Here is a 15,080-nt window from a genome sequence, read left to right on the forward strand (position 1 = left end):
AATCCTGACCATGCAGGAGGTTTGGGGGAGGGGCTAAAGAGCTTCAAAAACAGCAATGTTATCCAACCCTAACCCTCCTATGACAACAATCCAGATGTATTTGGTAGGTAAAATTAGGTCTACACTAGCCCAAATCCAAAAGTATGACTATTATTTGGGAAAACATCAATACCTTGAAGGATTTTTTTTCCACTAAATAAGCAAAAAAAACAAAAGACTTGATTTTATCCAGGCTGGAGTCTCAAAGCTGTTCTGTAGTACAGAACAGGCCAGACTCTCTCTAGCCTGTTCAAAAGCTTTCTGTTCTCTAGAAAGCTTTTGAGCTGCACTTTCATGGGAGTGGGGTTACTGATGGCGGGCGCCAGTGAGTAAGGTTGAAATGCAATATTTTCTGAAATTCTCCTGCTTCCCTTAAGATGGCTCAAATCTGACAAAAGATTTGTTTTTTCCACAACATCCACTATGTGAGAAACAACAATAAAACTACAATACCCACACAGCAGCACATTGTGTAGTGCTAAACGGTGCAAACTATAGTTTTTCCGGGTGGCCTAAGGTTAGGGTTGTGAAAAGGCAAACTGCTCAATATTACAAAGATGCAATACAATCTGAATCAAAAAGTTGATATAGGATATAACCAACCTTTTGTTGGTGCTGTTTTGCTGCGATTTCACCAGCTGTGTTTCACGGGCAGAAAAAGGTACGTTAAGTGAAGAAACGGGTTATAAACAGAACTCCGGCTGCATTCTTTTATTTAAATTATGCTTATAGAGTACTTAAGTAAGTGCTTAAGTAGAGGGTAACAAAACAGTCATTATAAGGTGCTAGCTTTTATGGGCTTTATTGAGATGCCACTGGTATAACTTGTTATATAGGTTATAGGCCAAATTTATTTATTTAGCAGATGACATCAAATGCTTTTTAAATGCAGCAAACGAGAATCCCTGAAAATCCCAGAAAATGTAGGCTAGACTCTGTAACGCTTCTGTGCTCCGCGGTCTAGGAGAGGCGTCCAGTGCTGCCGCAAGAGGTTTTACCAGGAAGTCTACGGGACACTTGGTGGGTTCCGGAAAGGGAACCTTCTGCATCGTCATAGTGATGCCAAGGGATTTGACAAAGCTGCAATATAGGACAAGTTAAAGGTCTATAGATTAAATATATAAATATAAAATCCTGAATTCATCAATCAATAAAATGCTATCTTATCTTAGATGACGTCCACTTTTACAGAATGAAAGAAGGGGCCCATGTTTTACTATTGAGTGACTCCTCTTCTCCAACATAGACAATCTTTGATGGACACGTGCTACCTTTACCTGTGGGAATTACTGATCTCTCCTCCTATTTGTTGTATTCTGCACCTCCCATGATCCTCGACAGCCCGCCCCCTCCAGACAAACTGACACACAAGACTCTCCTCTCCTCTCCTCTCCTCTCTCCTCTTCTCTTCTCTTCTCTCCTCTCCTCTCTCCTCCTCTCCTCTCCTCTCTCCTCCTCTCCTCTCCTCTCTCCTCCTCCCCTCTCCTCTTCTCTCCTCCTCTCCTCTCCTCTCCTCTCCTCTCTCCTCCTCTCCTCCCCTCTCTTCTTCTCCTCTCCTCTCCTCTCCTCTCCTCCTCTCTCCTCTCCTCTCCCCTCTCCTCTTCTCTCCTCCTCTCCTCTCTCCTCCTCTCCTCCCCTCTCCTCTTCTCCTCTCCTCTCCTCCTCTCCTCTCCTCTCCTCTCCTCTCTCCTCCTCTCCTCTCCTCTCCTCTCTCCTCCTCTCCTCTCCTCTCTCCTCCTCTCCTCTCTCCTCCTCTCCTCTTCTCTTCTCTCCTCTCCTCTCCTCTCCTCCTCTCCTCTCCTCTCTCCTCCTCTCCTCCCCTCTCCTCTTCTCCTCTCCTCTCCTCTCTCCTCCTCTCCTCTCCTCTCTCCTCCTCTCCTCTCCTCCTCTCCTCTCTCCTCCTCTCCTCTCCTCTCTTCTCCTCTACTTTATTCCTCCTCATCTTTCCTCCTCTCCTCCTCCTCCTCTTCTCTCCTTCTGTCCTCCACTTCTTTCCTCTCTTTTCCTCTCTCCTCTTCTCCTTTCCTCTTCTTTCTCCTCATCTTTCCTCCTCTCTTCCCTTCCACTTTTTTTGCTCTTCCTCCTTACCTTCTCCCTTTCCTTCTTCCTTCTCATCTCCTTCTCTTCTCCTTTCCTCATTACTTCCTCCTCTCCTTTCATCCTCCCCCCCTCCTCCCTCCTCCTCCTCCTCCTCTCTCCATTAAAGCGGATTGGCTCTGACAGAAAGATTACAGTCAGCAGTGTGTGTGTGTGTGTGTGTGTAGTTTCAGTATGTCAGTAGGAGCCATGGGCCTGTCGGACGTCTTCACCTCCATCAAAGACCGAGCGGAGAAGTTTCTAAACGAGAAGAATGTGGTGACGGACTTTCTGGGGAAGCTGGAGGAGAAAACTGGAATCAAGAAGAAGATCATCGCTGTGGGTGAGTCATGTTTCACCGTTACATTTCATCATGGCGTGGATGATGATCTGCTCAGCCGATACTGAAGCAGCCGCGCTCCATTCTGAACAGATTTAGTTTATATTTGTGCCTGGCTGTTTGGCTTCAGTGTGACATGAGAATGGAAAAACTTGTGCAAGGTTGTGTGCAAACAGTGTGATTAACCCCCCCCCCCCCCTCCTCCAGTTAATCCGGCCTGTGAACACAAAGCCAAATGGCAGCTAAGGAGGTTATGTGTTCTGCATGGCTGGAGTCTGTACTGTGATACTGCAACGTTATACTGTAGTACTGTACTACTGTGGTACTGTAATACTGTAGTACTCCTCTCTCTATATCTAATGGCTCATGTTGTCATCCAGCTGGGATCGTCCTCTCTGAGGCATCATGGGAAATTAAAAGGACAGCGATCATTATAACACAAACAGCCGGCAATTGAAACAAAAATGTAAAAAACAAACATTAATTTATACTTTTTTCCCCTTAAAAGATCAGTTTGATGCTACTTACTGTGATACTGTGTACTATAAAGATTTATTCCCTGACATGTTCACATGTGAAAACCCACATGTGAATTCGAAACACGTGTGCTTTTCGGACACATGTTGTCTTAAGACTTATTTTCACTCCCTTGCTTTCAACGGCTTCTTGAAGCTGTTTGTGTATTTTTGCTGTTATGTTTTTCTGGTATTCTGGTTTTGTCTATGTGACGTGTGTTTTTAATTCTAGGTAGCACGTAACCTTGGTTCTAAAAGCTGCTATATAAATAAAGTCAAATAAAGACTTAGAATAAGAAAAGTAGTGTCAATTTGCTGAATGGAGCGTTCAGCAGCGGACATTTACTGAGCAGGAACAGCAGTCTATTCATACCAGTGTGTTGGGCATGGCACACTGGATCAGTAGCACTGCACACACACACACACACACACACACACACACACACACACACACAGAGTCGGACTGTGATGTCACTGGTGCCTGGTGCACAGTGTTCTCCAGTATTTGCGTTCTGCAGTAAAGTTCCTGCAGATCGTCTGACAGACAGACAGCTCGATGTGCGCAGCGCCACCTAAACTGATCAGAGGTACGTGTGTGTGTGTGTGTGTGTGTGTGTGTGTGTGTGTCTGTGTGTGTGTGTGTCTCCAAACCGCTGTGTGTGCTGAAGCCTGTCACTGTTTGAATATTTGCATGCCTTTAACTGTCTGTCAGTCATTTACCACGAGGCAAATGAGCTCAGCTGAGTTCTTTTAAGGTAAAACTCTCTGATCGTCTTCACTGTCAGATCTGATCGGTCCGATGTTCAACACACTCAGGAGTTATTTAGTGATGAAGTGATGTCATTACCCACTTCCCCTGAACCTGCCTCGTCTACTTCTACTGCAGTTAGTGATTTACCCAGAGGAGATGTGGGAACTTGTTGCTTCCAGCAGTGGGTTTTTAGGTAGGTAGAGAGAGAGAGAGAGAGAGAGAGAGAGAGAGAGAGAGAGTTTCAGAGAGAGAGAGAGTTTCAGAGAGAGAGAGAGAGAGAGAGAGTTTCAGAGAGAGTCGCTCATTACTGAAACCCAGCCTGTCTCTCTGCTGCAGTGCATTCTGGTCTCTCTCCTGCTCCTGCAGTGCATTCTGGTCTCTCTCCTGCTCCTGCAGTGCATTCTGGTCTCTCTCCTGCTCCTGCAGTGCATTCTGGTCTCTCTCCTGCTCCTGTGGTGGAGAAACTGGTCTCTCTCCTCTTCTACGATGGATTTCTCCCTGTATGATTGTTGAACGTCTCTTGGTGCAAAATGGCGGCTCTAGAAAGAAGCCCTCGCTCTTTGATTCTGAGGGACTGACACCAAAACCTGACGTTTACCGCTGATGTTTTACATCCTGAAACATTTTCTCATATCAAACTGGAAACATCTGGAGGTGACGTCACCTCGTCTACGATTGGCCGGTTATCCACCAAGAAGAAAAACACAACAAAGCTGTTTTTAACAGAGTTACAGTGATTTAGCATGGATTGTTCCTTTAACCCCTCGCACCCTGATTTCCCCTTAAGTAGCTTCAAAGTTATAAAAAACATTTTTCCATACTGTACATCAACGTCTCCTCTATATTCTGTATCTGTTCGTTCCGACGCTTCACTGAAGCTCCAGCTGCTGATACTGAGTGAAATATTCAAACCAAGATGCTGCAACATTACAGCAAATGGAAAACATCCAGATGTGTTTTGTGCTTCATTTTCTACACGTTTCCCTGTAAGTCAGCCTGACATGTTTAGTGTCTGGGAACTTGGGATCTGAATCATCATTACAGAAACTTCCTAACTATGAAATCCTATCCTATCTCAGTTTAGGAGGATATTTAAGATTTTTTTTTTGCCATCCTTTAGGAATCCTGTTTTAGAATAGCACTGAACCAGTCCTAAATTTAAAAACTACGGACAGAAATGACAGCCAGACTACTTCTGTTGCCACGACAACTCATATTAGGTTTATGTGAAGCGCTGTGCCCTGCTGTGGAGAGGCCATGTTCCCCACATTCACCTATATTAGTTGTGATGTAGTGTATAATGATATTATGTCGGTTGAAAAAGAGCGGTTGAAGTTGAGCCGCCGTCTCATGCACATTGTAACCGTAGCTGCAGGCAAAAACAAACGATTGCTGATCGAGATTTAGAATTTACAAAAATAGTTAGGAACTGAAGTGAAGCGGCAGGTCTGAGATCAGAAAGGACACAGGCATGAGTTTAGGGTTCGCTTCTGTAATAGCAAAATAAAGAATAAAGAATTTAGGATTTTTTTCTGTAATGAGGCCTCTGGATTAGAATTCAAAATAAAGTTCTGTGGGTTTGAACAAAGCTCGGCTGTGTAACATGAGTTTGTGATGATGGAGCCACCGGTGGGACCGGCAGGGCGGGACCGGCAGGGCGGGACCGGCAGGGTGGGACCGGCGGGACCGGCAGGGTGGGACCGGCAGGGTTGGACCGGCGGGACCGGCAGGGTTGGACCGGCGGGACCGGCAGGGTGGGACCGGCAGGGTGGAACCGGCAGGGTGGGACCGGCGGGGTGGGACCGGCGGGACCGGCAGGGCGGGACCGGCAGGGTTGGACCGGCGGGACCGGCAGGGTGGGACCGGCAGAGTGGAACCGGCAGGGTGGGACCGGCAGGGTGGAACCGGCAGGGTGGAACCGGCAGGGTGGGACCGGCGGGGTGGAACAGGGTTTCATCAGTTCCTAACAGGTTCATGACATGATACATGCTGCTTATCACAGGAAGAGTGATAAGAGTGGTATCTCCATACGATGATTGATAGCATGAAGTAAAACTTTTTAAGTGATGTATGGTTGACAAAAGATGAACACTCCCCCCCCCCTCCCCCCCAGGTGCCGTGTCGCTGACAGGACTCTACCTGGTGTACGGATATGGTGCCGCTCTTCTCTGCAACCTGATTGGTTTTGTCTATCCAGCATATTTTTCGTGAGTATTTCTGTTTGTGGCGTTCATCTCCCTCCACAGAGACAGCAGGTCTGTCCTCACCGTCATCCTCATCTTCCTCCCTCAGCCTCACTGTGGTGTTTCTGCACTGCACTTCCCACAGATCACCTGTCAATCAATCAATGTAGGAGAGACGGACATGAGAGAAAGGAAGAGGAGGAAAAAAGAGGAGGGAGGAAGGCTGGGAAGAGAGGAGGAAAGCAAAGCAGAAAGATGAGGAAAGGAGAATAGGAGAAGAGGAGAGGAAGAAAAGAGGAGAGGAGCAACAGTGGAAAGAAGTGCAAGACAGAAGGAGAGAAGAGGAGGAGGAAAGGAGAGGAGGAATAAAGTAGAGGGGAGGGGAGGAGAGGCGGAGGGAAAGGAGAGGAGAAGAAGAGGAGGAGGTGAAGAGAGGAAGAAAGGAAAGGGGTGAGGAGGAAATGAGGAAATGAAAGGAGGTGAAATGGCGATGGGAGGGGCAAGAGGAGGAGAGAGGGAGATGAGAGGAGGAAAGGAGGAACAGTTAGCTGTCCTGTCACTGGAAGGTCGCAGGTTCGATCCCCCAGCAGCCTGTTGTAGTGCTCATGAGCAGCACACTGAACCTCCACCTGCTCACACTGTCAGTTATAAAGGTTAGATCACAGTCAAGTGTCTGAAAGATGATTACGTTTTTCTGAGATGGACAGCTTACCTAAACTCCACCCACCTGGCACTCAAAGCAGATTAAAACAAACGCAATGAATGATTTAAGCTGCAGTTTGGTAGGTAATAGTTTGAATGTAATTTTAACGTCTGCAGTTTCCATTCTGTCTGCAGAATCAAAGCCATTGAAAGCTTAAACAAAGAAGATGACACAAAATGGCTGACGTACTGGGTGGTGTACGGCGTCTTCAGCCTGGGCGAGTTCTTCTCCGACATCTTCCTCTACTGGTTCCCCTTCTACTACGCTGCTAAGGTGAGCAGACAGGGTTTAATGTTGTTTCCTCAAAGTGTTTAATGTTGTGCAATAACTGATATTTAAAAAAGATCCTGTGCGTTGCAGTGTGTGTTCCTGCTGTGGTGCATGGCTCCGGTGTCGTGGAACGGCTCGCAGGTCATCTACAGCCGGGTGGTTCGGCCCGTCTTCCTCCGCCACGAAGCCACGGTGGACGGCATGGTGAGCGACCTGAGCGGCAAGGCCATGAACGCCGCCGAGTCGCTCACCAGGGAAGGTAAGACCAGTTAAAACCAGTTGAAAAGGTATTATAAACCAGCACAGGTGGTTATAAACCAGCACAGGTGGTTATAAACCAGGTAGTTATAAACCGGCACAGGTGGTTATAAACCAGCACAGGTGGTTATAAACCGGCACAGGTGGTTATAAACCAGCACAGGTGGTTATAAACCGGCACAGGTGGTTATAAACCAGGTAGTTATAAACCAGTATAGGTGTTATAAACCAGGTGGCTTTAAACCAGTATAGGTGTTATAAACCTGTACAGGTGGTTATAAACCTTTTATTACCTTTTATTATCCTATACAAGACATTTTAGATAGTTGTAGTCTATTTAAAAGCCCAACTAGGGACTGAGGTTGGAAATTAGCAGCAACAAACTCCATGTGCAACATCTTTTATATTTAAATTGTGAAGAGTAATCATGTTACTGCACTGTCCCTATCAAATAAACTACTAAATACATAAATAAATAAGGTACAGGGTGGTTATACAGGACAGGGTATTTAGTCCAGGTATTTTAAGTCATTGTTCTCTAAATGTTAAATGTAATGTTGAGCTCTCAGTCTTCATCTTGGTTCAATGTGAAGTTTCTCTGTTGCTGTTTCACTGCTTCAGTCTCACTTAAGTCTCATTTCATGTTTTATTTAAGCTTTTATTATTCTGCTGCAGCTCTGTTCTGTCTGCTCAGCTTCTGCTCATAATCTAAACACCACCAGATGATGGAATAACTGATCAGTGTAATATCAATCAGCTGATCAGTAATTATTACATTGTAAGAGGTGTATGTTTTTGAATTATCACAATATCAGTCTGAAGAAACGTTACATTAACAGGCTTTTTACATTTTCACCAGTTACATTATCAGCTGTTATAATTACATCAGACTATTCTGACGGGATGTCTTTCTTCCTTTCTTCCTTCCTTGCTTGCTTTCCTCCTTCCTTCCTTTCTTACCCTGCTTCCCTCCTTTATTCCTTCCTTCCTTCCTCTCTTCCTTCTCATCTTCCTTCATTCCTCCCTTCCGTCCTTCCTTCCTTCCTCCCTCCCATTTCCCCTTCCTCTCGTCTCTTCCCTCTCATCTTCCTTCATTCCTTGCTTCCTCTCTTCCTTCCTTCCTTCCTCCTCTCCTCTCCTCAGTCCTCAGTACTTTAGTAAAGAATAAGAGCTTCTTCTCCCCTCCGGTTCCTCCAGTCTCTCAGGCTGAAGCTCCTAAAAGTTTACCCAGCACCGCACCAGCAGCTTCACTTCAACCAGAGGAGCAACGACCAGTATGTAAAACCAGTTCCATCCGCCTCCCAGTTAGTCCCAGTAAAACCAGTCTCTCTAAAACCAGTCCCAGTGAAACCAGTCCCTCTAACACCAGTCCCTTTAAAACCAGTCCCTCTAAAACCAGTCCCTTTAAAACCTGTCCGTCTAAAACCAGTCCCAGTGAAACCAGTCCCTCTAAAACCAGTCCCAGTAAAACCAGTCCCTTTAAAACCAGTCCCACTAAAACCAGTCCCACTAAAACCAGTCCCAGTGAAACCAGTCCCTCTAAAACCAGTCCCTTTAAAACCAGTCCGTCTAAAACCAGTCCCTCTAAGACCAGTCCCTTTAAAACAAGTCCCAGTGAAACCAGTCCAGAATCATCAGAAATATACATTCAGTTTAATATCATGTCACTATACCTTTGTCCCATAAAGTATTCCACCCCAAAACACAAATGTGTCCTGATGGTAAAATATGCATAATGAGGAAGATGATGAATGGATCTGTTAGCAGCGTCAGGTTAGAGATGGATATGACAGCAGTGTTGTTGTGAGGAGCTTCTAACCTCGCTGTCCCGTTGCTGTTCCAGCTCTTCCTAGGTTAACCGGTGTGGTGAGTGAACAGCAGAGCCAGCTGGTGTCGTGCTTACACATTAGCTCATTTCCAAAACAGTACAGCAGAGTGAATATGATCTGAGGGATTATCAGGAACAAAACGTAACCGGTCTGTAATGGTCTTAATGGGAAAGCAGCTTTCCGTTCTGCTGGGCTGCAGATTTGTCCGGAGCGGCAGATGGAGCCGGATCCTCAGTCTGCATCCCACCAACCAGGAGAACTAATCCTTAATACTGTCAGACCTGTACCTGTTGCTTTGAAGCAGAGCACCACTTCCAGTTTCAGTTCCCAGACTTATCACAGATCTTTCTTGCAAATCTGTTTGTTGGTTTTCAAAATATAAAAAAGAACCAACATGACCAACAAGTCATTAGGCTTCACAGTCACGTGACAAATCAACCACCATGTCTCCATGATGGAGGAACATGTAGAACTGTGTTAGTTAATAAAGTGTAAATCTGTAGAACTGTGTGTTAGTTAATAAAGTGTAAATCTGTAGAACTGTGTGTTAGTTAATAAAGTGTAAATCTGTAGAACTGTGTGTTAGTTAATAAAGTGTAAATCTGTACAAGCAGCTAGAAGCAGAGAGCAGCTGAGTCAGCTTGTTGTGGTGTGGCTGTAGATCCATTCAGTAACGTTCTCAGTAAAAGTGAATAGTGTGATAAGGTGGATTTGGTTACTGTGACACAGTAAACTGTCTTGTCTTTAGCCCTAGTCTCTACTCCAAAACACTCTGAGTTGTAGCTTGAGAAGAGTCAGCTCAGTTAACCTGAACAAACCCTAACCCTAACCCTAGCCAGCAAACACACTGATGTTAATGTGAACATGCTAACGCTAACTGCTACTAGATACGTTAGCTAGTGTGCTAATCAGATGTGTTAACAACAAGACAGTGATGTTAGCTGACCAGATGCTATGGTTAGCTAGCTAACAAGCTGACATTATCTAAACACTAAATCAATCAGATGGATCAGTGATGAAATGATCAGAAACACAATCAGTTTTTGATTGAACTGATCTTTTCACGTCTCAACAGAATCGAACACCATCTGTTAAATTCCATTTAGAAACAGTCAGCTGTTCACAGAGCTGAAGACCTCCAATATGGCCGCTAGAGGGGGAGACATCACCTGAAAGCTCTCCAAACAGAGCTGCTGTCATTGAGCTTATTTTTGATGCCATGCTTTCAGATGTAATATTGACCCATGTCAGAGAAATGATTAAGGGAAGTTTAAAGTCAAAAGCTACAGCTTTTTATTCTTTAGCTGAACTGACTTTGTTGCCAAGCTGCTGCTCTCTGCCTTCACATCGCTGCTGCTGGATGAAAAACACATTTCTGCAAAACGTAAGCTTCAGAGAGGCAGAAAAGAATACTGATTTTCTCATTGACACCTATGTAATATTAAAATGATATAAAGGGTTTAACTGGTGTTAGAGGACTAAGACTAAGACAAATTTTAAATTCAAGTCAGAAAAATAAAAGGCCCGAGCTTGCAGTTCTGTGTCTTCTGCAGCAGCGGTGATATTTCCTTCATACTGTCTTCATGTGCATGTCGTCTTTGTTCTCACTGCCCGCTCTGTCTGTTGTATGTCTGGACGTCAGGATGGGCTCAGTGTAGACTAAACCACAAATGGTAAGTGACAGATGTGACAGTAGATTAGAATTTACATCTTAAAATCTGTAGTTTAAATCTATAATTTAATCTATGTAAAGATAGCTCCTCTGGCATTAATGTCCTTTCCTTTAGGCTGTTTTGGGTTTTTGAAGGCCAACACCAATATTTTTTAATTGAAGCTGCTGATAGTCGATATTTTGTGCTGATATTCAATATATTTAAACATGATCATTTTCTTGTCAAGTTATTAGAAATATTCAGTGTTTCCTCCAGAATTTTGTTCCTCTTAAACAGAAGTTAGACCATGATGGGACACTAAAACCCAGAATACTACCACTACTACCACTACTACTACTACTACTACTACTACTACTGCTACCAGGCCTACTACTATTGTAGCGGCCCAAATTAAATTGCTCCACTAAAAACCTTTTACATTTTCTGTGGAAGTGGACAATAACTTTATTTTCTGGTGGTGAAAGTGTCAACACATTTTCTGTCAGATGAGACATGTCAGTCATGTCAGTCAGTTTTTGGGTTTTGCCTGTCAGTCATGTTGCACAGTGACAGGTGTTAGCTGTTTGGTGATGGAGCCCTGATTGCTGGAAGGTCCGCCCCTTCTCCTTCAAAACAGGGAGGAAAGCCGAGACGAGCTGCCATGTCGAAACCCCCCCCCCCATACACACACACACACACACACACTAAGAAGACTGTATGAAGCTGGAGCTGTGTGTGCAGTTTCCTCGTTAGAACAGCAGACAGTTAGTTGGTGGTTTTGTTGGGTTTTGTCTCCATTAAAAGCCAGACCCAGACCTCCTGATTCCCAGGGTTTTTTTTGGCAGTTTGCAGGTTGGAGGGACAAGCGGCTAACACTGGCCACATCACTGCAACACTGGCCCAACTGGCCACACACTGCCTTGCTTGTTTGTGCGTTTTGGTGTTTTTTTGTTTTTGAGTGGTTGCTTAGCAGTGTGTGTCAGTGTGTGTGTTACAGTGTGTGTCAGTGTGTTACAGAGTGTGTGTCAGTGTGTTACAGTGTGTGTCAGTGTGTTACACTGTGTCAGTGTGTTACAGAGTGTGTCAGTGTGTTACAGAGTGTGTGTCAGTGTGTTACACTGTGTCAGTGTGTTACAGTGTGTGTCAGTGTGTTACACTGTGTCAGTGTGTTACAGAGTGTGTCAGTGTGTTACAGTGTGTGTCAGTGTGTTACACTGTGTCAGTGTGTTACACTGTGTCAGTGTGTTACAGAGTGTGTCAGTGTGTTACAGAGTGTGTCAGTGTGTTACAGAGTGTGTGTCAGTGTGTTACAGTGTGTGTCAGTGTGTTACACTGTGTCAGTGTGTTACAGTGTGTGTCAGTGTGTTACACTGTGTCAGTGTGTTACAGTGTGTGTCAGTGTGTTACAGTGTGTTACAGAGTGTGTGTCAGTGTGTTACACTGTGTCAGTGTATTACAGTGTGTGTCAGTGTGTTACAGTGTGTTACAGAGTGTGTCAGTGTGTTACATTGTGTCAGTGTATTACAGTGTGTGTCAGTGTGTTACAGTGTGTTACTCTGTAACACTGTGACAGTGACTGTAACACTGTGACTGTAACAGTGTGTTACAGAGTGTCACAGTGTGTTACAGAGTGTTACAGTGTGTTACAGAGTGTTACAGTGTGTTACAGAGTGTTACAGTGTGTTACAGAGTGTTACAGAGTGTCACAGTGTGTTACAGAGTGTTACAGAGTGTCACAGTGTGTTACAGAGTGTTACAGTGTGTTACAGAGTGTCACAGTGTGTTACAGAGTGTTACAGAGTGTTACAGTGTGTCACAGTGTGTTACAGTGTGTTACAGTGTGTCACAGAGTGTTACAGAGTGTCACAGAGTGTTACAGTGTGTTACAGTGTGTCACAGTGTGTTACAGTGTGTTACAGAGTGTTACAGTGTGTTACAGTGTGTCACAGTATGTCACAGTGTGTCACAGAGTGTTACAGTGTGTTACAGTGTGTCACAGTGTGTCACAGTGTGTCACAGAGTGTCACAGAGTGTCACAGAGTGTCACAGTGTGTTACAGTGTGTCACAGTGTGTCACAGTGTGTTACAGAGTGTCACAGTGTGTTACAGTGTGTTACAGTGTGTCACAGAGTGTTACAGTGTGTCACAGAGTGTTACAGTGTGTTACAGTGTGTCACAGTGTGTCACAGTGTGTTACAGAGTGTTACAGTGTGTTACAGTGTGTCACAGTATGTTACAGTGTGTCACAGAGTGTTACAGTGTGTTACAGAGTGTTACAGTGTGTCACAGAGTGTCACAGTGTGTCACAGAGTGTTACAGTGTGTTACAGTGTGTCACAGTGTGTCACAGTGTGTCACAGAGTGTCACAGAGTGTCACAGTGTGTCACAGAGTGTCACAGTGTGTCACAGTATGTCACAGTGTGTCACAGAGTGTTACAGTGTGTTACAGAGTGTTACAGTGTGTTACAGAGTGTCACAGTGTGTCACAGAGTGTCACAGTGTGTCACAGTGTGTTACAGTGTGTCACAGTGTGTTACAGTGTGTTACAGAGTGTTACAGTGTGTCACAGAGTGTTACAGTGTGTCACAGTGTGTTACAGTGTGTCACAGAGTGTCACAGTGTGTCACAGAGTGTCACAGTGTGTTACAGAGTGTCACAGTGTGTCACAGAGTGTCACAGTGTGTCACAGTGTGTCACAGTGTGTTACAGAGTGTCACAGTGTGTCACAGAGTGTCACAGTGTGTTACAGTGTGTCACAGAGTGTCACAGAGTGTCACAGTGTGTCACAGAGTGTCACAGTGTGTTACAGTGTGTCACAGTGTGTCACAGTGTGTCACAGAGTGTTACAGTGTGTCACAGTGTGTCACAGTGTGTCACAGTGTGTCACAGTGTGTTACAGAGTGTCACAGTGTGTCACAGTGTGTCACAGTGTGTCACAGTGTGTCACAGAGTGTCACAGTGTGTCACAGAGTGTCACAGTGTGTTACAGTGTGTCACAGTGTGTCACAGTGTGTCACAGAGTGTTACAGTGTGTCACAGAGTGTTACAGAGTGGCACAGTGTGTCACAGTGTGTCACAGTGTGTCACAGAGTGTCACAGAGTGTCACAGAGTGTCACAAAGTGTTACAGTGTGTTACAGAGTGTTACAGAGTGTTACAGTGTGTCACAGTGTGTTACAGTGTGTTACAGAGTGTCACAGTGTGTTACAGTGTTACAGAGTGTCACAGTGTTACAGAGTGTTACAGTGTGTTACAGTGTCACAGTGTTACAGAGTGTTACAGTGTGTTACAGAGTGTCACAGTGTGTTACAGAGTGTTACAGAGTGTCACAGTGTGTTACAGAGTGTCAGTGTGTTACAGTGTGTTACAGTGTCACAGTGTGTTACAGAGTGTCAGTGTGTTACAGTGTGTTACAGTGTCACAGTGTGTTACAGAGTGTCAGTGTGTTACAGTGTGTTACAGTGTCACAGTGTGTTACAGAGTGTCAGTGTGTTACAGTGTGTTACAGTGTCACAGTGTTACAGAGTGTCACAGTGTGTTACAGAGTGTCAGTGTGTTACAGTGTGTTACAGTGTCACAGTGTGTTACAGAGTGTCAGTGTGTGTTACAGAGTGTGTCAGTGTGTTACAGAGTGTGTTAGTGTGTTACAGTGTGTCAGTGTGTGTTACAGAGTGTGTTAGTGTGTTACAGAGTGTCAGTGTGTGTTACAGAGTGTGTCAGTGTGTTACAGAGTGTTACAGTGTGTTACAGAGTGTCAGTGTGTTACAGTGTGTTACAGTGTCACAGTGTGTTACAGTGTCAGTGTGTGTTACAGAGTGTGTCAGTGTGTTACAGAGTGTCAGTGTGTGTTACAGAGTGTGTCAGTGTGTTACAGAGTGTGTTAGTGTGTTACAGTGTGTCAGTGTGTGTTACAGAGTGTGTCAGACTCTGTTCTCTCTCCTCTGCAGTTCTGCAGATAGCTGATAAGGAGAAGCCGCAGTGAGGAAGAGCAGCAGAGTGAAGTTCCTCCTCTTCATCATGATGGATCCGAAGCTGAACTTCTCATTCCCGAAGCTGAAGACCTTCTGTCAAGAGATTTTTTTTATATGAGATGTTCTATATTTATATCAGGCCGTAACACTTCAGGTTTCTCGTTGGTTTTTCTCAGTTGATCCGACTCATTTCTCCAAACTGAGGCTCCTGCTTCCACTGCAAACTGAAGAGCAGCTTTCTGTTCAGATCTTTACACAAACCAAATACTGACATTAAACCTACAGTATACAGACATACATGCAGTATGTCATCTATTGAATAGATCAGATATTCAGCCTTATACACAGAAATACTGATGATAAAACATTTATCAGAAAGTTTTCTTTTTACATACACTACCAGTCACCAGTCTGGACTCCTGACTGAATGTTCTGTGTTTCATTCTCTTAAAGCATTTTGATCTAAAGGCTTCTGCTTAAATGCTTGAAATTAG

The 15,080-nt window shown here is 44.7% G+C and overlaps 1 protein-coding gene across 1 annotated transcript; it reads left to right on the forward strand.

Moving 5' to 3' along the window:
• Positions 1 to 2,325: 2,325 nt before the first annotated feature.
• reep6 (receptor accessory protein 6) lies at positions 2,326 to 8,993 on the forward strand. Its single transcript, XM_071906636.2, has 6 exons — positions 2,326 to 2,458; positions 5,835 to 5,928; positions 6,742 to 6,880; positions 6,968 to 7,136; positions 8,279 to 8,409; positions 8,979 to 8,993. Exons 1-6 carry the CDS (start codon positions 2,326 to 2,328, stop codon positions 8,991 to 8,993), a joined length of 681 nt encoding a protein of 226 aa, XP_071762737.2.
• The last annotated feature ends 6,087 nt before the right edge of the window (positions 8,994 to 15,080 follow it).

Source organism: Centroberyx gerrardi, chromosome 9, assembly GCF_048128805.1.
Source record: "Centroberyx gerrardi isolate f3 chromosome 9, fCenGer3.hap1.cur.20231027, whole genome shotgun sequence".
Classification (NCBI taxonomy): domain Eukaryota; kingdom Metazoa; phylum Chordata; class Actinopteri; order Beryciformes; family Berycidae; genus Centroberyx; species Centroberyx gerrardi.

Excerpts from the sequence above, each read along its gene's own strand:
- reep6 (XM_071906636.2), top strand. The coding sequence starts at position 2,326 with ATGGGCCTGTCGGACGTCTTCACCTCCATCAAAGACCGAGCGGAGAAG. Across the intron at positions 5,929-6,741 it reads GTCTATCCAGCATATTTTTC|AATCAAAGCCATTGAAAGCT; the intron begins GTGAGTATTTCT and ends TTCTGTCTGCAG. Across the intron at positions 6,881-6,967 it reads CCTTCTACTACGCTGCTAAG|TGTGTGTTCCTGCTGTGGTG; the intron begins GTGAGCAGACAG and ends TGTGCGTTGCAG.